This window comes from Diceros bicornis, chromosome 18 (assembly GCF_020826845.1).
Source record: "Diceros bicornis minor isolate mBicDic1 chromosome 18, mDicBic1.mat.cur, whole genome shotgun sequence".
Lineage (NCBI taxonomy): Eukaryota > Metazoa > Chordata > Mammalia > Perissodactyla > Rhinocerotidae > Diceros > Diceros bicornis.
In genome coordinates this window covers 19864154-19889381 of record NC_080757.1, presented here as the reverse complement: position 1 = coordinate 19889381, position 25228 = coordinate 19864154, and the positions used below count along the sequence as shown (strand labels likewise).

At 52.8% G+C, this 25228-nt stretch overlaps 2 protein-coding genes across 2 annotated transcripts in view; both read left to right on the top strand.

The window, feature by feature from the left end:
• The window catches only part of LOC131417199 (galectin-9-like), a 30241-nt gene extending 29743 nt beyond the window's left edge, over window positions 1–498 (top strand). The window contains exon 11 of the mRNA XM_058560303.1: window positions 178–498. Within this exon, the coding sequence (XP_058416286.1) occupies window positions 178–204 (27 nt within the window). The 3' untranslated portion in view covers window positions 205–498. The remainder of the gene's footprint in view (window positions 1–177) is intronic.
• A 7577-nt stretch (window positions 499–8075) lies between these two features.
• On the top strand, window positions 8076–19028 carry LOC131416814 (galectin-9B-like). Its single transcript, XM_058559478.1, has 10 exons — window positions 8076–8111; window positions 10518–10609; window positions 11537–11738; window positions 12606–12716; window positions 13900–13991; window positions 15067–15131; window positions 15954–16009; window positions 16467–16555; window positions 16692–16854; window positions 18663–19028. The coding sequence occupies exons 1-10, from the start codon at window positions 8076–8078 to the stop codon at window positions 18807–18809; spliced, it is 1053 nt and encodes a 350-aa protein (XP_058415461.1). The 3' UTR covers window positions 18810–19028.
• The last annotated feature ends 6200 nt before the right edge of the window (window positions 19029–25228 follow it).

Genomic DNA, 25228 nt, shown 5'->3' with positions numbered 1-25228 from the left:
AGCACTCTCTCCTCTATGCCCATCTAGCTCCCAGCTGTACATATGTCTTAACCCGTGGGAATATGAGCTACTCAAGGCAGGGACTGTGCCCAATTCCTTACTGTACCCCAGTGCCCAGGAGGGGCCCTGCCCTTGTTTATTGACTGTGGCCATCACTGGATTTTCCAAATATTGCAGGTCCCACATGCTATTCCAGATTCTTGATGCTCCCCATCAAAAGGTAAAGTCTCTTCTCTCCTCTTGAACCTGGGTGGGGCATTTGGGATTGCCTCAACAAATAGAGTGTGGTAGAAATGATGCAGCATGACTTGTGAGACTGGGTTGTAAAAGAGATACAACTTCCACCTGGCTCCTGCTCTCTAGGATGCTCACCCTTGGGATCCAGCCACCATATTGTGAGGAAGCCCAAGCCATGTGGACAGTCCAGTTGTTGGTGTTCAGGCCAGTAGCACCAGCCAAATTCTCAGCCAACGGCCAGCATGGACTAACTGGCAGACATGTGAGTGAGGGAGGCCTCAGATGATTCCAGCCCCACCCTCTGAGCCATTCCAACCAATGCTGAGTGGAGCAGAGATGAGCTCTCCCCACCCAGCCCTGCCCAAGTTCAGGTTTGGGAGCCAGATAAATGTTGTCATTGTTTTAAGCTACTAAGTTTTAGTATAATTGTTATGAAGCAAGAGGTAACCAGAACAAGGACTAGATGAATCTACCCTGGTGGGCTCAGCTCAGCAGCTCAGCAGCTGGTTGCTGGTTGCTCAGGCAGCTGCCTCAGGGGGTCTCTTCAATCTACACCCAAATGGAGGGTGGGGGCTGCTGGGGGTGGGGGAACACACAGACCTAGGAGCCAGGCTGAGCTGGTTTTTATCTGGTTCTGCTGCTCATTACATGCGTGGCCCTGGGCACTTCTCTGATCCTTAGAGTCACCAATTATTCAACCTGGGGAGGACTGCCAGGAGCTTGACCAGGGATGACAGATGTAAAATCTCTGGCCAGGAGCCAGGCAGAGAGCCATCTGGTTTTAGTAAACTGGTTTCTTTCCTGGAGAGTGTTCACCGTGAACCAAAGAGGAATTTTGTTTCCTGAAAGCACAGAGCGGGGAAAGAAGGTAGAATGGGGAGCAGCCAAGAGGAAGGGCATGGGCTAGGGCCAAACCAGGTTTCATGGCCGCCTGGCAAACACTACTGGCTGCTAGCCTGTCCATCATCCCATCCTCCCAGCCGGTTTAGGAACTGAATCCAGAGGAGGGTTCACTGAGAAGCTTGAACTTCAGGGCCCTTCACTGCCTGGGCAATGGGTTTGCATGGTCATAGGGGTCTGTGACATTTGCAAAAGTTAAGACATATTAAATGAACTGATTCACACTACTGTCTCCTTCCCCTCCATCACTCTTCCTCTTGAGTCTGGTAGTGTTGGAGAGGCCATATGTATTTTGGGGATCTGGCTAAGGAGGAGTTAAGTTAGGCATACATTTATTCCAGGTTCAATGAGACATGTTTATGTGGTTGACAGCCACTTCCATGAATAATTCAGCTATTCCCAACTGTTCCAGCTTAGAACTGGCTCCTGGAACCCTCCTCCTGCTCATTGTGTCACCTCCCTGGGTCCTGATGCAAAGATGCAGGGCCAGAGGTGCGTCATGAAGGAACGTGTCCCATGTTGTGTGGTACCCAAAGTACGCGGGCAGCAGAGAAGAAGCAAGCCATTGGAAACACAGAGTGATCTTCTACTCCTCTATAGAAAATATGTCAGATCTTCATCACATGAAGAAGCAAAGAGTATGTAGGCAAAAAACTAGGAAAGTGTTCTAGTGCCAGGAAATTAATGAATAAAAATATTATTTTTCTGGATATTATAGTGTTTGGGGTATCTGTCAACTGCTATGGTCTGAATGTTTGTGTCCCCCCAAAATTCATATGACCGCCATCACCCAGTTCACTCACCATTAGCTTTTACTTATGGAAGTGGTAGTGGTTTTCATTTATGGTCATGGCACAAAGTTTGCTTCTAAAATAAATGCATCGTAGCTTATTTAAAGGAAATTGGGAAGGAAGGCTGGTCTCAGGCTGGTCCCACGAGGACTAAAGGCAGGGGCGGCTGTGTGTCTGGCTAATTAAGTGATAAGACACTAATCCTTTGCACGTCTGGAACTAAAGCTTTGCTCACACGTGCTCCCCGCTGAGGAAGCGTGGCCAAACAGTGACTCGGAGTGTGCTCGATGCCACGGAGCTACACACTCTGCCACTCCTTGTCCTGCCATCCATGGAAGGGACACCACGGATCTTCAAGACTCAGCCCAAGAGCCACCTCCTCTCTGAACTCCATCCTGGCCTCATCACCCACAGGTAAGACACGTGAAAACACAGATATAATTGATGGAATGCTCTCTCTGCCAGGCATTGACTTAAGTGCCTTAGCTCTTTTCATCCTCACAGCAACCTTATGAAATTTGGCCTGTGATTACCTCCATTTTACAGATGAGGAAACTGAGGCTTAGAGAGTTCAAGTAACCTGCCTGGCTTCCCCAGCTGCTGTGTCCACTGGAAGCTGAATACACTTCCTTCATAGCACGTTCGTGCATTTAATAATTGGCATCACTACCAACTCTAATGATTTTTGCACCTTTGGAGGGAAATGACAATGTCCTCTTGGTCTGTGGTCCCCAGAGCCAAGCCCAGGGCCAGGCATCCAGCAGGTGCTCAGTAAATGCTTGTGAATGAAGTGCTCGTCTGTGCTTCTTCAAGAGAGTTTCTCTTTCCTCTCCCACCAGAACCCCCTGGGCTCAGAGGTGGACTTGGGCAGGTCAACGAGGCTCAGGCTGCAGCAACCTGTGTATATGGTCATCTACTTTTGGAAAACAGACACTTTTTTCTTAAAGCTGCCCCACCAAACCCAGATCTGCCTGGGTGCTTGTTGAAAATGCAGATATCCAGCCCTACCCTCAAACTACGAACCCCTGGGAGAGAGTCTGGACTCACCCAAGTTTGAGCATCATATGCTGACTGCCTCTTCTCTTCCCCCAGTGCTCGGAGTATTTGCTTCAGGGCTCAAAAGGGAGTCGTTGCAGTGGTGGCACCTGCACCCCACTTTTTCCTGGAAAACAACTGATTGCAGTAGGAAGGGGATCCTGAGCTCCAAATAGTGTAAGTCCCTTCTCCTCAGGCCAAGACTTGCCCCACCAGGCTCTGTGAATGAGAGTTCAGCTGGAGGGAGGGGTGGAGAGGGTCTGGGGGTCAACCTAGGGGGAAGCGTGCAACCTGCCCTACCAGGGTCCCTTCTCTGCCTCACAAAGGGGTCCTCGTCTCCTTCCTCTTCCAAGCCGAGCCGCCTCCTTCCCTCCTCATTCCTTCCAAAGAAGTGTTCAGTTTCGATTCTGAGGGTGGAAAGGAGTGACTCAGGTACCAGCCTCTGCGGAGAAAGGTCAGGCCTGGGGAGCAGGTGGCCTTATCACTGGGTCTCAGGGAATCACTCCCAGGACGCCTGGCTGCCTTTTGATTCGCCCTGTACAGAACCTGGGGCCAGAGCCCATGTGAGCCTTGGCCAAGCAGAGGCTAAGAGAAGGAGGTGAGAGCTGGAGGAGCGCCTTCACTAAGGCAGCGGAAAGCTTTTGCTGATGGAGGGCATTGTCCCCACGTTGACGCTCCCCCTTGCAGGCCCCAGGCCAGTGGGAGAGTCAGCCCTACCTGGAGGTGGTCCCCTCCAGGCTGGAAGACGACTCAGGGACCTCATTTGCACGGGGTCTCCTGGGAGACACAAGGCGTCTCTCCACCCTCACTGTCTCTCCTGCTGGCATACAGCAGGGCCGGTTGTTTGCTTTTTTTTAAATTTGAAGTACAAACAGAATTGAGTTCCTTGGGTCTATCTCAAGATATTTCTTAGAAATTGAAGTGTACTTACCATACAAGAGAAAAGCACAGGACCTACGTGTATAGTTTAGTGAGTTTGACAACTACTTATAGGCAAGTGGCCCATTCTCTTCTCGAGATAGAGGACATTTCTATCTCCCCAGAAAGGTCCCTCTGGCCCCTTCCCAGGCCACCCCCACTCCTCCCAGCGGCAACCACTGTCTGATTTCTTTCATCACAGATTTCTTGTGCCTGTTCTGGAACTTCCTATAAACGGAAGCATTTGGTGTGTGCATTTTGTGTCTGCCTTCTTTTTCTCAGCACCACATTTTTGAGACTTATCTATGTTGTGTTTATCAGTAGTTTGTTTTCCTTTATGACTGTATGGTATTCTATTGTATGACTGCCCTATGATGTGTTCATCCATTTGCTTTTTGAGGGACACTTGGGCTATTATGTATAAAGCTGTGAGGAAATTCTTGCACAAGTCTTTGTGTGGACATGTGATTTTATTTACTTTAGGTAAATACCTAGGAGTGGACATGTGATTTTATTTACTTTAGGTAAATACCCAGGAGTGGCATTTCTAGGTTATAAGGAAGATATGTTTAACTTTATGAGAAACTACCAGAACAGTTTCCAATGTGCCTTACCATTGTGGTGTGGTTTACACTCTCACCAGCAATTAGTGAAAGTTCCAGTTGCTCCATACCCTTGCTAACATTCAGTGTTGTCAGTCTTTATAGTTGTGGCGATTTTAGGAGGTTAATGAACAGAAGTTTTTAATTTGATGAAATCTATTTTATCATTTTTCTTCTTTTATGGTTGTGAGTTTTTTGGTGCTGTCCAGGAAGCCTTTGCCTATCCTAAGGTTGTAGACAACCTCCTATATTTCTTTTCTAAAAGCTTTACAGTTTTAGATTTTATGTTTATGTCTATAATCCATTTCTGAATTCTTTTTTGAGTATAGTGTGAGGTATGGCTCAAGGTTCACATTTTTCCGTATGTACAGCTAGTTTGTCTAGCACCAACTGTTAAAAAGGATTTCCTTTCCACATTGAATTGCTTTGGTGTCTTTGCTGAAAATCAATTGACCAAATAAGTTGGGGTCTACTTCAGGACTTCTATTCTGTCTGACCTAATTGTCCATCTTTATAACAATACCTTACTATCCTGATTGGGCTTGCATTAGAGTAAGTCATGAAATCAAGATAGTGTAAATGATCTTTGTTTCTCTTTTTTAAGATTGTTTTGACTCATCTATATCCTCTGCCTTTTCATATAAATTTTAGAATCAGCTTGTTAATTCCCCCACCCCCTAGAAAAAATCTGCTGGGATTTTGATTTGATTTTGATGTGTCCTTGAGAAGAAGGTATATCCTACTCTTGTTGAGAGTGCTGTTGCATAAATGACAATTAAATTGGGTTGACTGTTTAAATCATCCTTCTGTTTAGTGATTTGCTGTCTATTTGTTGTATCAAACAGTCATCCCTCAGTATCTGTGGGGGATTGGTTCCAGGACCCCACAGATACCAAAATCCATAGACGCTGGAGTTCCAAGGGTGGCGTCACTGGGTGGGATTGGGGTACAGGAAGGGAATAGTGGGGTCACTCACTCAGTCACTTATCTAGGTCACCCAGGGCTTTGCAAAAGAGAGAACTTCATGGGTGGGGACAGCTTAGCTCCTTATCTGGTTGTTTCACAAGTAGCAGTGTCATACAGCTGGCAATATGTTCATTCAAGATGGATGTCTTTCAAAACAGATGCCTCAGCAATCAAAAGCTTATCATCAGGCACTTTCACTACCTTTCCCACAGCAGCCGCACCATTTTACACGCCCACCAACAGTGCCCAAGGGCTCCTTCTCCACATCCTCATCAACTTGTCATTTTCTGTTTTTTTGACAGTGGCCATCCTAACGAGTGTGTGGTGGCAGACTCACATTTTGAACAGATCCTTCGATCTATAGTGCAGTGAACAGAGAGCCTTAGACAAGTGTCTGGGACTTGGAACAACAGAGCTCTGAGATGAAACTTTCCCAAGTGCTGCTTCCTGCCTCCTTTAGCCCAGAGCTAGGCACTGGGAATGGATCGTGGTGACTACACGGTGATGCCAGGCTGCCGAGGTCAGCGGTGCCCTGGCACTGTGTCTTGAAGATGCCTCCCTACTGTCTTAATTAGTCAGAAAACCCACTGCTCTTTGGGTGTGACTGTCGCCCCTCCCTGCAGGGTGGGAGCAGAGGGCCCTGGGGCTCTCTTTCTGGGCTGGACTCATCTGACTCACCTCCAAGGTACATGGCAACGACATAGCGCTTGTTTGCTGGCACTCTGGCTGTCCCTGTGTCTCTCTGGGCTCTGGGAGTAGTTTGGTTTTCTTGACAGGACTTTACTGAGATATATCTGTAGAGTAAAATGCAGGAATCCTAGTTTGCTGGATGAGTCTTACGTATGTAAACAGCTGTGTGCCCGCCATCCAGATCAGGCTCAGAACACTTCCAGCCCCAGAAGACCCCTCGGGCCCCTCCAAGGGAAATCACTCTTCTGACCTGTTACCACAGCCGTGCTCGCTGCCCTCTGGCTTCTTCTGCTCTACCGTGAGGTTCATTGATGTTGTTTCCTGTATCCACAGCTCCTTGTGACTGCTGACAGCTATTCCATCGTATCAATACTACAATTTCTTTCTCTTTTCTCCTGTTGGGGAACATTTGTGTTGTTTCCAGTTTGGGGCTGTGGCGAGTCAAGCTGGTATGAACATATGTTGGGTCTTGACCTGTCTTGGGCAAATAGCTAGGAGTAGAATAGCCGGGACATAGGAGAGGTAGATACTTGACTTGACTAGAATCCATCAAAAGTTTCCAAAGTTATGTTATTTTATGCTCCAACCTGTCAATGAATGGGGTTCCAGTTGTTCCACATCCCAATCACAATGACGTTGTCCCCGGTGTCCCTGGTGTGCCTGGTGTCGGAGAGGATGGCAAAGAATTTCCCTTCCTTTCCCTCCTTTCTGCTCCAACTGTGCTGTCGGCCCCTTCAATCTGGTCAAACTCTGGTGGATCCGGGAATATAGTGGGGATGGAGGGAGGGCAGGGGGCCCGGGGCCTGTCTATGGGAGCGTCTCAAAGAAGTCAGTCTTTGCAAATGCAGCTGCATCGAGCAAGGTGCAAGAAGGAAGGGGGTGCAGACAGACGTGCGGCCCTGGGCGCCTTCTACCCACTGGTGCCTGCAGGACGCTGAACGGCTCGTGCTCGGCTGACCGCTGGGCCTCTCCCGGGCACACTGCAGGGACCTGCTGGACTTCACGGCTCCCCTCCTCCCCACTCCCCCCACCCCACCTATCCTGCTCGTCTCCTTCAGTCCATCACGTCCCTTCACTGGGTGCTAAAGCCAGGAAAGGACAGTTTATTTATTATGTCCTCCCCACCCCATGTCACCTGGAACGTTCTCTATGTCCAAGACTTCTGCTGTCTCCCTTCTGAAGCCCAGAGAAAGGGAGAGAGGAGAAGAGCAGAAGGAGACAGAGGGGCTCGGGAGCTTCAGGGCACCACTGCACTCCGGGACAACAATGTCCTTTATGACATACTCTCTTGAAAAACATTTCTTTCTACGTGATAATGTTTTTACACGATGAATAGAATTTTAAGGGGAGAAATACTTTTTTGAGAATGTACGTGTCCTCATACAGCTCAGGCTGCCGCTAGTGAGCTGTGTGACCTTGGGCATGTCCCTTAGACTCTCTGAGCCTCGGTTTCTCTGTGTGTAAAATGGGTATAACCAGGCCTTCCCACCACCACCACCACCACCCTGGGCACGGGCATGTGCAGCCACACAGGCCCTGTCATGTAGCCCCCCTGTGTTCTGGACACTGACCGAGCATGCTCAGGAGACAGGTACACACAATGGGCGGTATCGTCTAGAAACTCAGTCATGTCAGTGTGGTCAGGCTCTTTGAACCTACGTGAACCAAATATGATTCGGTCTGAGAGGGGAGAGGCGGGAAGGGTCACTGGGACGGGGAGTGTCCACTTCCCTCTCTCCGGTTCCCACCCTTCCCCCTCCTTCCCGGGACCCCACCTTGTCTTTTTCTCTAGATCCACGTCCTCTTGCTCCTGGCTCCTCCCCATTGAATGACTGCCAAATTGTGTTGGTGTCTATGTGTTTGTGAAGTCCTCCCCAGTACAGAGAACTGCCCAGCTGGTGTGAAAAGCAGCAGTGGCCACAGAGGCGGTGGAGAGATGGCCAGCAGCACCCAGCCTCCCTACCAGGACCCAGTGAGTCCCGGGCTGTGGGCATGAGGGCGTTGCTGGCCCAGGCTGAGCTGGCTGCCTCGGCCCCTGGGAGGAAGCAGTTCTGGGTCTCTGAGGAAACAGCTCTTGGGTGGCAGCATCCTAAAGAGACCACAAGAAGGGCTGGAGTGCCAGATGGGGCAGTCCTGACACAACGTCTGTCCCAGGCTGGTCTCCCCTGTGCCTCTCAGGACTGGAGGGCTGATAAGCGCCAGGACTCGGGCATTTGACAAGGTTGACTGAGCTCCCTCTGTGGGCCTTGTGCTAGGGGCTGGTGGAAGGTGGTAGAAGACAGGCGGGCGTAATAACTGGAAGAGGGATGTTCTGGTTGCATGAAAGGGCCGTACACAGGACTTGTGGGGAGGATGACAACCCAGCATGGCAGTCAAGGGCACTTACTTTGGAGTTGGCCTTCCTGGGATCAGCCACTTCCTAGCTGGATGACCTCAGGCAAGTGCCTTTTACCTCTGTGGGCCTCAGTTTCCACGTCTGTAAAATGGGGCTAATCCTGGGGCCCACCTCCCAAGGTTGGCGTAAGGATTGAGGGAAGCAGCATTTCTAGAGTGCCTGAACATGATGGCACCTATGGGGGCTTTGGAGGTGTTTAGTATTGTTAGGAGTCTGGGCGCAGCAGGGAAGCCCTCCCGAGGAGGGTCTGCTCCCTGAGGGTGAGTTAACAAGGCAGGTCGGGTCAAGGGTGTCTGCAGGGGGCCCATCTCGAGAGTGAGGGAGGACAGGGGCTGTCCCTCAGTGTGGGGCACAAAGGGCTGCCTTTTGCACCGTTTTGCCACACATGTGGAGGCCCTGTCTGCAAGTGGTCTCGTTTCACCCCGTGAGGCTTATCATCCCCGTGTCACACAGGGAAAACTTGGCACAGAGAGGCTGGGGCCACAGGGCAATGTCCCTGATGGTAAGAGGCCGAGAAGGACGGTGCCTTGATTTACCCCAGAGGAGGGGGGCGCCCACAGAGAGAGCGATAATGGGGAAGGCAGACAGGCGGCAAGGGCCTCCGGGACAGAACATGTCACCCTGGGCACCGTCTCTGTCAGGTGGGGGAGCCCGGGGCTCCGTCCAGGCCCTGCCACTTTATTACTCTGGGGACTGGTTTTTACTTTCCAGTCCATGGATTCCAAGGCCAGATTGTTCCACTCAGAGGGACAACTCTCCTACGGGCAGCACGGAGTTCAAACAGGGCCTTGGAGTCGGGACGAGAAAGAAGATGGGTGCAGTCCCCACAGGCGCCCGGAGCCCCTGGTGACCCCCTGACCTCCAGCAGTAAGAACCAGGCTGCTGCCTCCAAAGTGCGGCGGGAAGGTCACGGGCCCTGCTGTTCTGCTCAGTCCCAGCCCCCTCAGAGGGCCAGGACGGAAGCTGCGACCACAGGCAGCACAGGACCCGCTGTTTGGTCCGGGAAACACTTGGTGAGCCAGGAGCGAGGGTGTTCTGTGCTTCATGGTGAGAAGAAGCCTGTGTGGTGGTTACAAGCATGGGTGCTGGGGTTCAAACCCCACTCTGTCACTCACCTGCTGTGTGGCTTTGGGAAAGTTCCCAAATCTTTCTGTGCCTCAGTTTCCTCATCTGTAGAGGTGGCACTAATCACGGCCTGGGTTGTTGTGAGGATAATGAGGAACACAGACAGGAAGGTCGGCCACCAGAAGGGCCTCGGAACCTCTGGGGCAGCAGCGCCCTCTGGCGAAAAGCCTCGCACTGCCTCCTGCACGTGGGCTCCCTCTGCCAGCAGGGCTCGGTGCCCTCAGGTGACACGGGGCCTCCAGAAGGAGGCTACCTACCCTCTGGCCTGTAGGGCCTGGTTCTGCTGTCTGGACTTCTGGATAGGAAGGGAAGGATAAAGTTCTCAGGCTCTAGGCACAGCCAGAAGCAGAGAGCAAGTTCTGACTGGGCACAGGGATTAATTCCTCCAGATGCAAACACCTGCCACCGTCAAGGCTGGCTAGCCCGGGGCTTTCCACATGGCTCTCATCTAATCCTCTCGAGAACTCTGTCAGGCTGGTGCTCTTGTGTCCCTGCTCCACGGAGGGACCTGGGGTGCAGACAGCTCAAGTGACTTGCCTGACAGCAGAGCTGCTCACACCGGGAGCTGCAGGTGAGCCCAGGCCTGTGGGGCACAAAAACCCATCCTCCTGCTCCATAGGGAGCAAAAGTGAGTGCTGTTATTTCCTGCTAAGATCCCACACTCACACACACTCACACACACACGCGCACACCCATGCACGTACACAGGTCCAAACTCCACAGCAGCCTTGGCTGGCCAGGCTTAAACCACACGAATTGTCCTCTCACAGTTCTGGAGGTCAGTAATCTAAAATCAAAGTGTCTGGAAGGCTGTTTCCTTCTGGAGGCTTCAGAGGAGAATCTGTCTTCTCTCTGCAGGTCGTCCCCTTCTCTGGGATCATCCAAGGGGGTCTCCAGGAGGGACATTGCATCACTGTCAAGGGAGCCGTCTTAGCCTCCAGTGGAACCAGGTACCTGGAACTGTGGTTTCTCTGCAGCCTCGCCCCTTTGCAAACCATGGCACCTGTCCGCTCAGGTTGGTTCACCCAACACCGTCCGAGCTGCCTGCACCTGGAGATGCCAGATGAGTGGGACCCGGCCCCTGCCCATGCTGAATGGGACCACTGCCCTCTAACAATAGTGTGCGGGTCCCATTAACACAGACTCCCTGTAGACATGCGGATGACAGGAGCTCAAAGTCAAAGGAGAGAAGCAGGCAAGCTGGAGACAGATGATTATTTACACGATTGAACTTTTCACCTGATAACTCAGAGGTGCAAAAATATCACTTCCTCTATTTCCCGGAACTGCCATCATCTACCTCGGAACCCTCAACTGGCTAATGGGGAAATACTAAAACTTGCCATCAAATGTAATTTGAGGAAAGTTCTCATGCCCGGAGAGCTCGTATTTATTATATGCCTCCCCTTTTATTTTATTTATTTTTTGGTTACGCCTCCCCTTTTAGTCCCTGTCTATGTAGGTATATTCCCATTCTTTAAACTTGTTCTCTTCTTTCCCAATTGAGTACACGTGGGCCGGCCTCCAATGAGTGTCCACTGGGTGCTGAAGGCTCTTCTAGGCATGTTTCCCAACTTCTCTCTTTGACACAAATTTGTAATTACTTTCCAGGACCTATGCTTCCTGTTGCTAGCGTCAACATTTTTCTTTACCCAATTTCTACTTGTTTTTAGAAAATCACACTGTAAAGGCAAAATGCAATAACTGCACAAAAAGACACTAAGTGCTAATTAGGTGAACAGAAAGGATGGCAACAGACTGAGGATCGCAGGTCCCTTGCAAGTTCTCAGACAGACTCCAGTCAAAGGCGAGGCCCCTCTGGTCCTGCCATTGGCATGAGCCAGGCTACAGGTGACTGTCTGATTTTCCTCGCCTAGGTTTGCTGTGAACTTTCAGATTGGCCCCAGCGACAATGACATTGCCTTCCACTTCAACCCTCGGTTTGAAAGAGGCGGGTATTTGGTCTGCAACACGAAGCAGAACGGACGCTGGGGGCCGGAGGAGAGGAAGAAGCACCTACCCTTTCAGAAAGGAAGTCCTTTTGAGCTCAGCTTCCTGGTGCAGAGATCACATTTCCAGGTGAGCAGGAGCTCTCATCCCCTCCCTCCCGCTGCCAGTCCCTTCAGCCCTCACAGGCATGGTGGATAGCCTTAAAATAATCACCCGCATTGAGGTCTAGCTGAGCAACGCCATTAGACAGATAACAGGACCATTTCCTGGTAAGGGTGTTACTGATGGCTGCAGTCTCCTTACACCTTCACCTGCACCCACAGGGGCACCTGCTGCTTCTTTCACTCAGGAAATAAGAACAAGATACGTCACCATGGTGTTTTTTGGCCTCCTGGGTCTTTAAAGTTGGAGTTAATTCTGTTCCTCTTCTGTAGCCATTTTCCATCCAGGTCCCTGAGATCATTTCTTTTTCAGCAACATTGTTGCAGCCTTTATCCAATTTCTATTGATGGCTTGGTTTTGCAAGGCATTGCAAATTGCTTTTGCCAGCAGAGCCGTGTCTCTGGGCTTGGGAAGACTGGTCGGGGTGCATATATCTGTGTCTGCGCTTCCCTGAGTGAAGGCGGATGTTCCCATTCCCTCAACATTCCACCCGAGGTCGTCTCTCCTCTGTTCCCTATGAACATTGTGAGGCATATTTAAATAACACCCCAGGTGAGTCATGATCAGACAGACAAGCCTACTGCCATAAATGAACAACCGTGAGAACAAAAAGCCAACAACTAGAGCCAAGCAGAGATGAGTGCGGATGCCCTCTGGATCCCACGCATGTTCCTGTACCTGGCACAGCTCTGAAGGCTGGTGCCCCGACCCACAGGGATGGGTGTGAAAACCAGATGCAGGTCTTAATTTCTAGAAGCCCGGGTCCCAGAGGCTCAGGTGTGCCCCCATCCTGGCCTGGGACCCCTCTCCTGGAATGTGTGCTCGTCTTGGCAGGTGACAGTGAACGGGAGCCTCTTTGTGCAGTACTCACACCGTGTGCCCTTCCACCGCGTGGACACCCTCTCTGTTACCGGCATTGTGCAGCTGTCCTCCATCAGCTTCCAGGTCAGATGGTCCACCTGGCACCTGTCCCAGGGGTGGGGACAGGGCCCAGTCTAGCTGTGCCCTGGCTCTGTTGGGTGAGCCCAAACCCAGGTGACTCTGGGGACTCACCTCTAGCTCCTGTGTCCCATCCTTCTGGTGTCGCTGTCTCTGTCCAGAACACCTGCCCCCGTCTCCCAGACTCCTAGGCCACTCGTCTGTGTCACTCTCTATTTCCCCCCTGCTTAGGAGGCCGTGTGGTTCCAGAAAGAACCCAGGCCTGAGAATCAAACTGAATCCAGCTCAGATTCCCAGTTCTGCCCTTCTCATTGGCTGTGGGATCTTAGACAAGCGGCTTCCTCTCTCCCAGCCTCAGTTTCCTCATCTGTGGAAGGGGCATAGTCGCTGCTACCCCATGGGTTACTGTGTGAGGTGATATATGTCAGAGGCTGTAAAATGGCCCGCCTGGGCCCACACCAGGGTCTACTTGACCATCTCTGTGTTTTAAAATGTTTGAAGGTGTTGCCAACATCTAAAAGGTCAGGAAAGGTTTATAAGATGAGAAAATTCTCGAGCTGGAAGGTGGTGGTGTATACACAATGGCGTTAATGCACTAGAGCCACTGAACTGTAAACTCAAAAACGGTTAAGATGGTATATTTTATGTGTTTTTTACAACAATTTAAAAAAATGTCAGGAAACATCACATGAAAATCTGGATTTCTAGTGTTTTGTGAAAACTGGAGGGATTGGGGTATGTTGGGCCCACATTCCCACAGGCCCCAGGAGGCTGGACTGGAGCTGTTGTTACCACTTTCGGTATTTCGTGCGCTCCTGAGATGGGGACAACACACAAAGGCCCTCAGCAAATATGAGCTCCTCTCTCTTAGGTCCTCATCTCTCATATTCCTCCCTATCCAACTGTCTCCCCTACAGGGGTGGGGGAGAGAGAGTGAGAGGGGGAGAGAGAGAGAAAGCTGTGCCGAGAGAGAGAGAGAGAGAGAGACAGAGACAGAGACAGAGACAGCACCATCCTGCTGTCACCCACTGGAGCCTAATTGTCCCTGCCGCCCCTCCACGAGGTCCTGAACACCCTCCCGCCCCCTGTCTGCCTGGCTCTCTCCCTCTTGCCCCGGGCCCTGCCTTTCCGCTCCTCCTTGGCTTCGTTCATGCTTCTCTTCGCCCCCTGGTGCCTTTTCTTTTAACAGAACACCCGCGCAGCCCCTGTCCAGCCCGCCTTCTCCACGATGCACTTCTCCCAGGCTGCCCATTTCCCACACAAGCCCAAGGGGCACAAACTGCAAGAGAGTTAAACACGAGGAGTCCGGGAAGTCGAGCAGTTAGCAGGAAGGACAGGGGGTCTGAGAGGCTGGTTCCGGCCAGCAGGCCAGCCAGGGCCTACAGGCCCCACCCACGGTTCTCTATCTCCCTCCACCAGGCACCCAGAGTGGGGACCCCACAGTCGTCCTCGGTTCTTCCCACCCTCCCTTCATCTCTCTCCAGTGCACCAAAACCTCCGCCTCCCAAAGCCACTGCCTTGGTCCAGGCCACCTGACCCCTCAGCACGAGGACCCTGGTCCAGTTCCCCACTCCCCTCACACCCACCCGCTGCGGCAGTGACCTTCCTATAAGCCAATCTGCTCACATCCTCTCCCTGCTTAAAAATCCTAAAGGCCCCAAGTCCTTCTAAAGAAAGCCAAACCCCCCAGCAGGACGTGCAGCATCCTCCCCAGTCTTGCCCCAGTGCATCTCCCGGCCTCAGCCCTCCCCCATGAAGCTCACGCAGCCGCCACTGCTCACTCGAGGCTCTCCGGGGCCACCAGGCTTTTACACATGCTGTCCTGGTGCTGAAATCCCATCCAACCCCTAATAGCCCTTCAGTGCTGTGCTTAAATGTCCCTCCTCAGGAGCATCTTCCCTGCCTGAGGATCACTGGGTGCACCCCCACCCCCGAGTCCCCATGGACTTTGTACTTCTCTGTGCTGTGCCAGTCACCATGTCCCAGTCTAACTGTGCTTACCTGTCTGTCCCCATCACTCCACGCACTCTTCCCTCTGCCCATGAGCCTTGGGGGCTGGGACTGTGGCTTGTTCAGTTGTGTGTCCCCAGCACTCTGCACAGTGCCAGGTGAGCAAGAGGGACCCAGGAAGTGAATGTGGAATGTGGTTTGCACAGCCAGTAGAAGAGGAAACCAATCAGGGCAGGAAGATCAGTCTGCTGGGGGGACAGGGCCCAGGAAAGTAAGAGGACGGGAAGGGCTCCTCATTTGGCTCCTCGAGTGATGGGTGGGGGGGAAGGGGTGTCTCTCCAGCCAGCCGTCCTGGGGCCCATCACTGTCCCGCTCGGGCACCCACCTCCTGCTCCGCTGACTGCAGGACTGTGGAGCTCCAGGGAGCCCTGCAGGGCAGCCCGACTTGGGCCCCGGCCTGGGCAGGACAGGGTGCGGGGGACACAACCAGACAGACCGGGCACCATGTTGAATTTATCCCCTGCTACCTGGGCGAGCTTGGGCACATTGCTTAGCCCTTCTGAGCCTGGCTGCCTCCCTAGGGAAACAGGAGCCGGGATCACCTCCCTCGTGAGGCACTGAAGGCCGAGCCCGGCACGCGATAGGCGCTCAGTAGATGCTAGTCTTCACCTTCCAGGTGAAATGCGGCCCTGAGCCTTGGGAGCTGAGGGAAGCGGGCGGGTCTACCTCTGACTCGTCCTCCTCTCCCTCTGGAGGAGCCAATGCGCATGTCCCCTCCTCCAACCCCGGCCCCGCCCACGTCCCCCTTCACCAAGGGGGTGAATTCTCTGGTGCCAGAGTCAGGGAGAAAGCAGTGTAGCAAGGGGATGGAGACACTGGGGCTGGGCCCTCTGCTCAGGAGACATGGAGTGAAACTCCTCTTAGGCCAACACAGTCTGGAGCAGACTGGATTTACCTGGTCCTGCTGTCACTGGGAGGGGAGTACAGTGGTCCAGCATGGGGGGAGAAGGCCCTGCATCCAAGGACAAGCCCTGTTATATCATTGCTGTTCCTCCTCCTGCCAGTGCAGAGCAGACGGGAGGCCTAGAGTCGGTGGGGCTGCTGTGGGTGGAAGGGCAGGTGACCCCGATGGGGTCTGGGAACATGGCAGGAAGTCCCACCAAGGCTGACATGAGAAGGAAGGTGATGGAGAATCCAAGGGCTGAAGCCTCACGACCTCTGTGTCACAGCGGAGCATCCCATCTCGAAAGTGTGGGGCCCGTTTGTGTGTCACTCCCACACTGAATTTCCTAGTCCCTTTTCAACAGAATCCCTTAGTCCCACCTCCAGCATATCCCAACCCAGCCTATGTGAGTGTGCTCCAGGGGGGCGGGGATGTGGTTTGCAGTGGGCAGGGTGGGAGGCGAGGGACAGTGACAACAGTGAGGCATCTTCCAGTGGCTGAAGTTCCTCAAACACCCGAGTAAACGAGGAGACTATTGACAGGAGCTTCACCTTTAAAACTGTCCCTTCACCATGGGCATATATGCGGCCTCCCCTCTCAGCCCAGTGTCCTGTCGTGTCAGGCCAAAGGTCTTTTCATGACAGTTTAAGCCCATTCATTTGAGGGACGCTGGGAAGTTTTCATGTGGCATTTACTGAACCAAGTAAAGATACCATGGAGTTCTTTCTTGGAAACGTGTGACTCACAGGCACGGTTGTCAAACTCGTTTGACAGTCCAGATTCATGGAAATTGGCACAAAGTGCCCTCTGCAGTGGCGCCTGCTCTGTCTGCTGGGGCTGACCTGGCCCTCTCCTCCCGACAGACGCTGCCATTCTTCACCAGCATCCCGGGTGGGCTGTACCCCTCCAAGAGCATCACCGTGTCGGGCACCGTCCTGCCCAGTGCTCAGAGGTAAGCCAGGGCTCTCGGGGAGGAGAGACGGCCCAAGGTCATTCTGGCCATCCTCCTGGCTCTGGGCAGGCTGGGGAGGGCCAGGGACCCAGAGCTCAGTGGGCAGAGGAGGTCCACGTGAGCTGCCCACCCCCAGGTTCTACATCAACCTGCACTCTGGGAATGACATCGCCTTCCACCTGAACACCCGTTTCAAAGAGAATGCCGTGGTCCGCAACACGCAGGTCAACGGTTCTTGGGGGCCTGAGGAGCGAAGCCTGTCAGGAAAAATGCCCTTCACCCGGGGCCAGAGCTTCTCAGTAAGCTGCGCTCAGAGGGGCTCCCATGGGGCCAACGGAGCAGGGGGCGGGGGCGCTGGGGGCCCCTGGAACGAGATGGGAGCTGATGACTCTGGGTGAGGCCTGGGCCCAGAAGAAGAGAAAGTGTTCAATCCATTCTTATGATTTTACTGTTTCTGTCCCACATATGGCAGGTGGGGGCTCTGCTGTTTACAGGTGAGGAAACAGACTCACAATGCAGGTTACTCGCCTGAGGTCACACAGCCGATCAGCGCCAGATGGAACCCAAGAATGAGGGTCATTCCTCATCCACTCACTCACTCACTCACCCACTCATTCATCAACAATCATTTCTCAGCTGTTCTATCAGGGCCCACTTTGTGTAGGAAGTGCCCCAGGAGCTGGGGGCCAGCCATGAAACGGACAGATGGGGTCCAGCGCCCAGGGAGTTGACAGTTCAGGTGGGAGAGGAACAAGGACACAGATGCTTGGACAGGTCCTTGCAGATGACAGCAGGTTCTCTGCAGAAGGCAACACAGAATAAGAGGACAAAGTGAGCCCGGGGGCAGGGGCCGCACTGCCTTAGACGGGGACAGCTCTCCGAGGAGGCCACCGGGCAGCTGAGACCTCCATGGTAGAAGGAGCCCGCCTCCCAGAGATCTGCGGGGTGCATTCAGGCGGGCAGCGGAGGGAGCAGCTGTTTTTGCAAAGGCAGAGAGCCATGGGCATGGCCTGTCCTGGAACTGGGCGCCAGGGGCTTCCTCGGAGAGAGTGGGACAGAGAGGGGTGGGTGGCACAGCTGAGGCCCGGCTCACAGAGATCAGATGTTCTCAGCCTTGACTACGCAGTCAAATCCCCCTGGGGAAATTAAGGAAGAAAAGTCGATGCCTGTGCCCGCCCCAGGCCAACGAGGGGGTGAGCCTGGGCCTCCATATTTTTAAATACACCCTGATACGCTTCATCCAGGGTGGAAAATGACTGATATAGGGCCTTGAGGGCCATGGAAAGGAGTTTGGATTTTAATACAGTGTGTTGGTGTGTGTCAAGCCAGAGTGCCATATACTGTGATATATAGATAGCTGTGTGACTTGAGGCAACTGACCACTGCTCTGTGCCTCAGTTTCCTCATCTACAAATGGGCAAATAATAACATCATCTCATAGAGATGTAAGAATGAAGTGAAATCGTGTTTGTGACATGCTGAGGACAGTGTCTGGTGTGCAGTAAGTGTGCGAGGGTCAGCTATTGCGATGGGGTGATGACATTTTCACAGACGTGCTCTGACAGCCTCCTGGAGAATGTTTGGGGTGAAAAAGACAAGTTAGGAGGCTGCCCTGCAGGAGTGCAGGCGCGGAGCGCTCCTGTGTGCCGGGTACTAGGGACGTGGATGGCAGAAGCCAGCATTCCTGCCCCTGGAGGCTCAGGGTCCAGCTGGAGAATGAGGATGGGGTTGGGGCCATGGCCTGAAGGGGCACCTGACTCGACTAGGAGGGCGTGAGGAGGTGGGGAAGGCAGGGAAGGCTCGCCTTCCTGGAGGTAGGGGGGAGAATCCAGTAGGGTGAGCACAGTTATCCCTGTGGGCAAGGTGTGCAGAGTGGGGAGCAGAGGAGGAAGGGCATCCTGGGCAGTGGGAACAGAATATGCAAAAGTACAGGCAGGAGAGCACACGGCTTTTAGTGAAGAACGAATCCCTCAGAGTGGCTAGAAGGCAGGTGTGGGGCCTGCTTGGTTATTGTTTGAGGAAGGCAGGAAGGAGGGAGGGAGACACAAGCCTGCATTTAGGGTTGAGGACTTTCCAAGCCGAGTGCAAATACGTGTTCTCTGTCCAGGTGTGTATCACGTGTGAAAGCCACTGCCTCAGGGTGACTGTGGATGGTAGGCACCTGTGTGAATACTACCACCGCCTGAAGAACCTGCGTGCTATCAACAACGTGGAAGTAGGGGGCGACATCCAGCTGAGCCACGTGCAGACATAGGCGGGATCCCTGCCCAGGGAACGAGGGCTGGGGCATGTTGCTGTCCGGATCTGCTTATCACCTCCACCTTCCCTGTCCCTGCCTCAGCCCCAGCGCTTCCCAGCCTGCTGAAGATCTCTGCTGGGGAGACCCCGTCCTTGTCTGGCCCTGCTGAGGCTGCAGCCAGCCTGGAGTGGCGAGGGTAGCTGGCTGGGACTGCCTTCCTCAGTCGGGGCAGGACCTGGGGCCTCAACTGCCCAAGTCCTACCAACCGAGGAGAGGGGTGGTCCGTGCAGGCTACAGCCCTGTGGTCAGTCCCCTCGGCAGAAAGGGAGGTCCTGGGCCGTCCCAAGCACCCAGCCCAAGCCTACACCCCATCTGCCCCTCAACGACATTCCCGCCCCACTCAGCTCCACCTCAGTCCCAGGCCACCAGCTGTGTCCTCCACGGGGGAGGCGGTGTCCTCGGTCCCTCCCCATTCTCCTACCTTCTTCCTCTCCCGCACCTGCAACCTCGCTCCAGAAAAGCTGCCCTGAGGACACCCTGCTGGTTTCCACCAACTGATGGGACCTGTCTCAGCAGGGGGCTCTCCCCTTCCCGGTGTCATTCAGAGAAAGAAAGAAAACTGCTTGTCGGCACACGTGTCCGGGATGATTGTGGCTCTTTTAACGTGTTTGGAGACATTTTGGAGTCTCTGGAATTGGGGGGATCCTGGCTGAGGGGGGCGGGAGAAGAGAGTGTGGGCTCGTTTTGATTGGGGGGTGTCCCTACATCCACACCTGCTCCCAGTGGGTCCACCACAAACCCCACCAGGGTGTGGGAGAAGGCAGGCCGGGCTCAGGCCTCTTGGGTGGGAATCTCTGACGCAGGAAGCTTGGGAACAGAGGAGAACCCAGGAAACAGCCCCATGTTCCCGAGATGGGCCAAGGGCTGGGCCGGAGCCCATGGGGGCGTTAGATGGCAGGGCCAGCTCGTCAGAACCCTGTGTCCCAGCAGGAGGTGGCAGGTGGGGTCTGGAGAAGCTGACTTGGAATGGAGTCCTGTTTGTGGGGTTCTGCTATGGGTCTCCTAGCCTTAGGCCTCAGTGGTTGGGGTGTGGTGGGGAAAATGGCTCAGTGTGTGGGGTTCTGCCAGCCACTGGGCGGTGCAGGGGGCCCGGCTCTAGGTCCATATGATGCCGACACATCCTGAACTCCGTCAAGAATCTAGGGCCTCGGGAACCAGGGTGCGGCTCAACGTGTAGTCCTCAGGCCAGTAGCACGAGCAGCACCTGGAAGCCTGTTAGATATGCAGAAGCTCGGGCCCTGGGGCAGACCTCCTGAACCAAGGTCTACATTGTAATGAGATAGCAGCGGGGTGGTGTGCATGTTAGGTCAGAGCATGAAGGGCACCGGGTTAGGTGACCGCATTCTTGACCAGGTCCCAGATGCATTGCTGGTACAGTGGAGGTTGGCATGCCCCCGTTACCCCCCCTCATTTGAGTGGGAGCAGGGAGGGGAGAAGTGGGCGGGGAGTAAGGACAGGGAAGCCAAAGCCAAGCTGGGGGTCAGATTTTGCCAGACCCCCACTTCGCCTCTGCCTCAGCTCCCTCCTTGTTCACCCCTGAAAAGGAAACATGCCTCCGGCCCTTGAGAAGCCTTCGGTCACAGAAGTGGACCATCACAGGATCTTGGTCCCTTCTGGGTTGCCAATTGTTAACACCCAAAATTGGGGTTCTCTGCCCGATGCGCATAAACAAGGCAATTAATTACGGCATCAGCCGTTGGGAAGAGAAATCAGCTTTTATTCTGCAAGACCGATCTACAAGGAGACTAGGGGAGTGTGCCCTCAGATCTGTCTCCCCGATTCAGGATTTGGGGCCAAATTTAAGAGGTTAGGGAGAACAGGTTGGCACATGGAAACACTAGTGGGACAGGCTTTGATTGGTGGACTTCAACTATTTATGGTAAGGTTTTAGACATTTATGACAGGGTTACAAACATTTATGATGGGGTTCTAAACATTTATGATGGGGTTCTAAACATTTATGATGAGGTCTAGAAGGCATTTTAACATGGGACCTTCCTGAATGAGGGACCCCTGTCTTCTGATAAGAGTCTGACTTTCAAGTTCCGGTGGAGTCCTGGCCCTTGGGTTCCGTGGGGAGGAGGGTCTTTAGTTTCGAGGTCGTTTCAGGTCATGATTTCTTCTTTTACGCCTGCTAGGGCTTCGTGACTTTGCAGTTTTTCTGAAAGACAGTCCTTAATCACTTTGTTGATAAGAGATGGAGTCTGTTTGAACTGGGTCTAAATGGGCCTGTGGTTACAGCCTCTGCAACACTACCTGACTCAAGAGGAAGAGTGATGGAGGGGAAGGAGACAGTAGGGTTAATCAGTTCATTTACTACGTCTTAACTTTTGCAAACGTTACAGACACCTGTGACCATGCAGACCCATCGCTCATGCAGTGAAGGGCCCTGAAGTTCAAGCTTCTCAGCGACCCCTCCTCTGGGTTCAGTCCCTAAACCAGCCGGAGGGCGGGATGACGGACCGGCTGGCAGCCTGTGGTGTTTGCCAGGTGCAGATGAAACTGGTTTGGCCATAACACCTGACCCCAGCCCACGCCCTCCCTCTTGGCTGCTCCCCATTCTTCCTTCTTTCCCCGATCTGTGCTTTCAGGAAACAAAATTCCACTTTGGTTCACTGTGAACTCTCTCCAGGAAAGAAACCAGTTTCCTAACACCAGATTGCTCTCTGCCTGGCTCCTGGCCAGAGATTTTATGTCAGTCATCTCTCCTCAAGCTCCTGGCAGCCCTCCCCAGGTTGAATAATTGATGACTCGAAGGATGAGAGAAGTGCCCAGGGCCACGCATGTAATGAGCAGCAGAACCAGGATAAAAACCAGGTCAGCCTGGCTCTTAGGTCTGTGTGCTCCCCCACATCCAGGAGTCCCCTCGCTCTATTTGGGTGTAGATTGAAGAGACCCCCTGAGGCAGCTGCCTGAGCAACCAGCAACCAGCTGCTGAGCTGCTGAGCTGACTCCACTGGGGTTGATTCAGCTAGTCCATGTTCTATTTATCTCTTTCTTCATAACAATTATACTAAAACTTAGTAGCTTAAAACAATGACAACACTTATCTGGCTCCCAAACCTGAACTTGGGCAGGGTTGGGTGGGGAGAGCTCATCTCTGCTCCACTCAGCGTTGGTTGGAATGGCTCAGAGGGTGGGGCTGGAATCATCTGAGGCCTCCTTCACTCACACGTCTGCCAGTTAATCCACGCTGGCCGTTGGCTGAGAATTTAGTTGGAGCTATTGCCCTGAACACCTCCAGGTGCCTTTCCACATGGCTTGGGCTTCCTCACAATATGGTGGCTGGATCCCAAGGGTAAGCATCCTAGAGAGCAGGAGCCAGGTGGGAGTTGTATCCTGTTTATAACCCAGTCTCACAAGTTATGCAACATTTCTACCACATTCTATTTTTCGAGGCAATCCCAAAAGCCCCACCCAGGTTCAAGAGGAGAGAAGAGAACTTACTTCTTTTCTTTCTTTTTTTTTTGATGAGAAAGATTGGCCCTGAGCTAATGTCTGTGCCAATCTTCCTCTATTCTATATGTGGGATGCTGCTACGACATGGCTTGATGAGCAGTGTGTGGGTCTGCGCCTGGTTCTGAACCCACGAACCCTGGGCCGCCGAAGCGGAGCCCTCAAACTTAACCATTACACCACCTGGAAGGCCCCCTCTGGTTTCTTTTTTTTTTTTCTTTTCCTTTGGTGAGGAAGATTAGCCCTGAGTTAACATCTGTTTCTAATCCTCTGTTTCTTTGCTGAGAATGATTGGCCCTGGGCTAACATCCGTGCCCATTTCCTCCACTTTATATGTTGGACACCTACCACAGCATGGCTTGACAAGCGTGCATGGCTCTGCACCTGGGATCCGAACCCGCAAACCTCAGGTGGCCGAAGCAGAGCATGGGAACCCAACCACTACGCCAGCAGGCTGGCCCCTCTGGTTTCATTTTTGATCACTATTTTCTGTACCTGGGGAGTGGGAAGCCCAGTGTGCCAGGCTCAGCTTTGGATCCTGTCAACACACTCTCATCCATGGCCCATTCCAGAGGGGTGGCGGGGAATGGGGGTGGGGCTGATCTGCTGAGCAGGAAAGAACAATGAGTCCTTTCTCTTTTGTATCCAGGGACCCTTGAGAAGAATGTGATGTGGAATGAAACGGTAGTTTCCACGGAGTGGAGCATCATCTCATAGTGGAGCCCAGGTGTGAAGCAAGAGACACACTTTGGGAATCAGCCAGACGTGGCTTCAAATCCAAGTTCCTTCCCTTGCTGGTTGGATGACCCTGAGCAGGTTACTTCACCTCAGTGACCCCCTGTTTCTCCTTCTGTAAATGGGGGTAATACTTGTCTCCCATCATCTGCCTGACAGGAAATGAGAGACCACAGGTAAAGCAACTTGGACAGCTGCAAAAGGTTCCTGGACCCGATTCCAGTGTGTGTGTGTGTGTGTGTGTGTGTGTGTGTGTGTGTGTGTAGGCTTCCCCTACACCAACAAGCCATTGTTGGATGCCAGCAGAGTGTCTGAGAATTCAGTTCAGTCCTGACACTACCTACCCAGAGATAGAATCAGATTCCACAGGTAAAGGACTCAGTCCCACAAGACCACCCCCCACTACAGACACCAGTCGCAAGTCCAAGTTGTCACTGTGCTTCTGACTGATCGGTACGGACTGGAGGTTCCAACAACCCCTCCACCTCAGGATGCCAGTTGCAAGTCCAGGTTGTTGTCCGTGCCTCTGAGTGACTGGCTATAAATCAGAGCTTCCCATGATCGCCTCCTCAGGTTCGATTCGTTTCCTAGAACGGCTCACAGGACTCAGGGAAACACTTACTTAGGTTCACCAGTTTATTAAAGGATGTGACAAAGGATACAGATGAGCATCCAGATGGAAGGGATGCGTAGGGCAAGAAATGAGTGAAGGGGTGCGGAGCATCCACGCCCTCTCTGGGCATGCCACTCTCCCAGCACCTCCGTGTATTCACCAACCTGGAAGCTCTTAGAAAAAGACAGCTGACCTTTGAGGTTTTTCTGGAGGCTTCATTAGGTAGTCATGATTGACTAGGCTGTTGGGAATTGATTCCACCTCGAGCCCCCCACTCCTGCTACCCCTTCACCCCGGGAATCAGGGGGTAGGTCTGAAAGTTCCAATCCTCTGATCACATGGATGGTTCTCCTGGCAACCAGCCCCCTCCCTTGGGTGGGTCCGAAAGTCATCTTCAGTAACATAAATGAGAAATTCCAAGGGTTTTGGGAGCTGTGAACCAGGAACTGTGGATGAAGACCAAACATATATGAGAAATATATTTTGATCATCTAAATGACTAAATGTATATTTCCTATAAATCACCATATTGCATGGCCCTGCCGCATAGGAGACACTCAGTCATGTTCTCTTGCTTGTCCCTGGCCTCCTGGTGTGTGCCCAGAACTGGACACTGTACCCAAGGAATCTGGCCAACACCTAACAATATGGGGCTTTCACCTCCCTTGTTTCTAGATATTCTAGCTCTAGGAATGCAGCCTAAGATGGTTTTATTTTGGGGGGCAGCCATATCACTCGGCGGTTCTCACCGACTAAAGCCCTATAGTTCTCTCCACATGTAGCAGCTGCTCCTCAGCCCCCTCCCAGCAACCGTCATAATGGGCCCAGCTGTAGGCAGCGATGGTTGTGGTGTTCCAGAAACATGGCAAATCCCAGGCCACTTCCTCCACGACTCAGGTCTTTTTTCCACACTGCCATGGAAGGCTTGCCCTATCCACCCAACAAAGGAGGCACCAGGTAAGATTAGACCCTAGCCCCTGCACCTCCTCCCCAACCACCTCTATTCCCGAGGGGTGTCAGACCCACCACGTGCTCAAGGGGGAAAGATTCCTAAGTTCCTACCTGGTGATGATAAGACGAATGAGCTTACATGTTGTTGACGCAAAATAACCAATAACCATTCTCTAGATAAGAGAGATAGGTGAGTTTCACTTGAGCCAGAGTGAGAATTATAACCCAGGAAAGCCTTTTCCAGAATGGAAGAAAGCCTTCTGGAGAAACATGATTTTCAATACAGTCTTATATCTTTTTTAGAACAAAGAACGTACATTAAACACATCCAGGATACATTTTCATCATAGTTTCCAAGAGGTATTCAGTTGCAAATTAGCAGGTCAACATGACCCTGATGCCAAGAAAGGGACTAAGGTGGGTGGCATTACCAAAAAGGGGTGGGAGGGGAAGTACGCATTCTTCTCTTAAGACAGTGCATTCTTACTTTAATGGTTAAAGGAGCTGTACGTAGTATGTGAGATAGGCCATAAGTCAGGCTTCTTTAGTCCAGGCCGAATCAGTTTTGAACCCGAATACTCACCCCATACACCTCAGTGTGTGAAAATCTCCTGTCTTT

Coding starts and splice junctions, on each gene's coding strand:
- LOC131416814 (XM_058559478.1), top strand. CDS start 8,076: ATGGCCAGCAGCACCCAGCCTCCCTACCAGGACCCA. Junction 8,112..10,517: donor AGCCTCCCTACCAGGACCCA/GTGAGTCCCGGG, acceptor TTCTCTCTGCAG/GTCGTCCCCTTCTCTGGGAT. Junction 16,556..16,691: donor GTCCTGCCCAGTGCTCAGAG/GTAAGCCAGGGC, acceptor GCCCACCCCCAG/GTTCTACATCAACCTGCACT.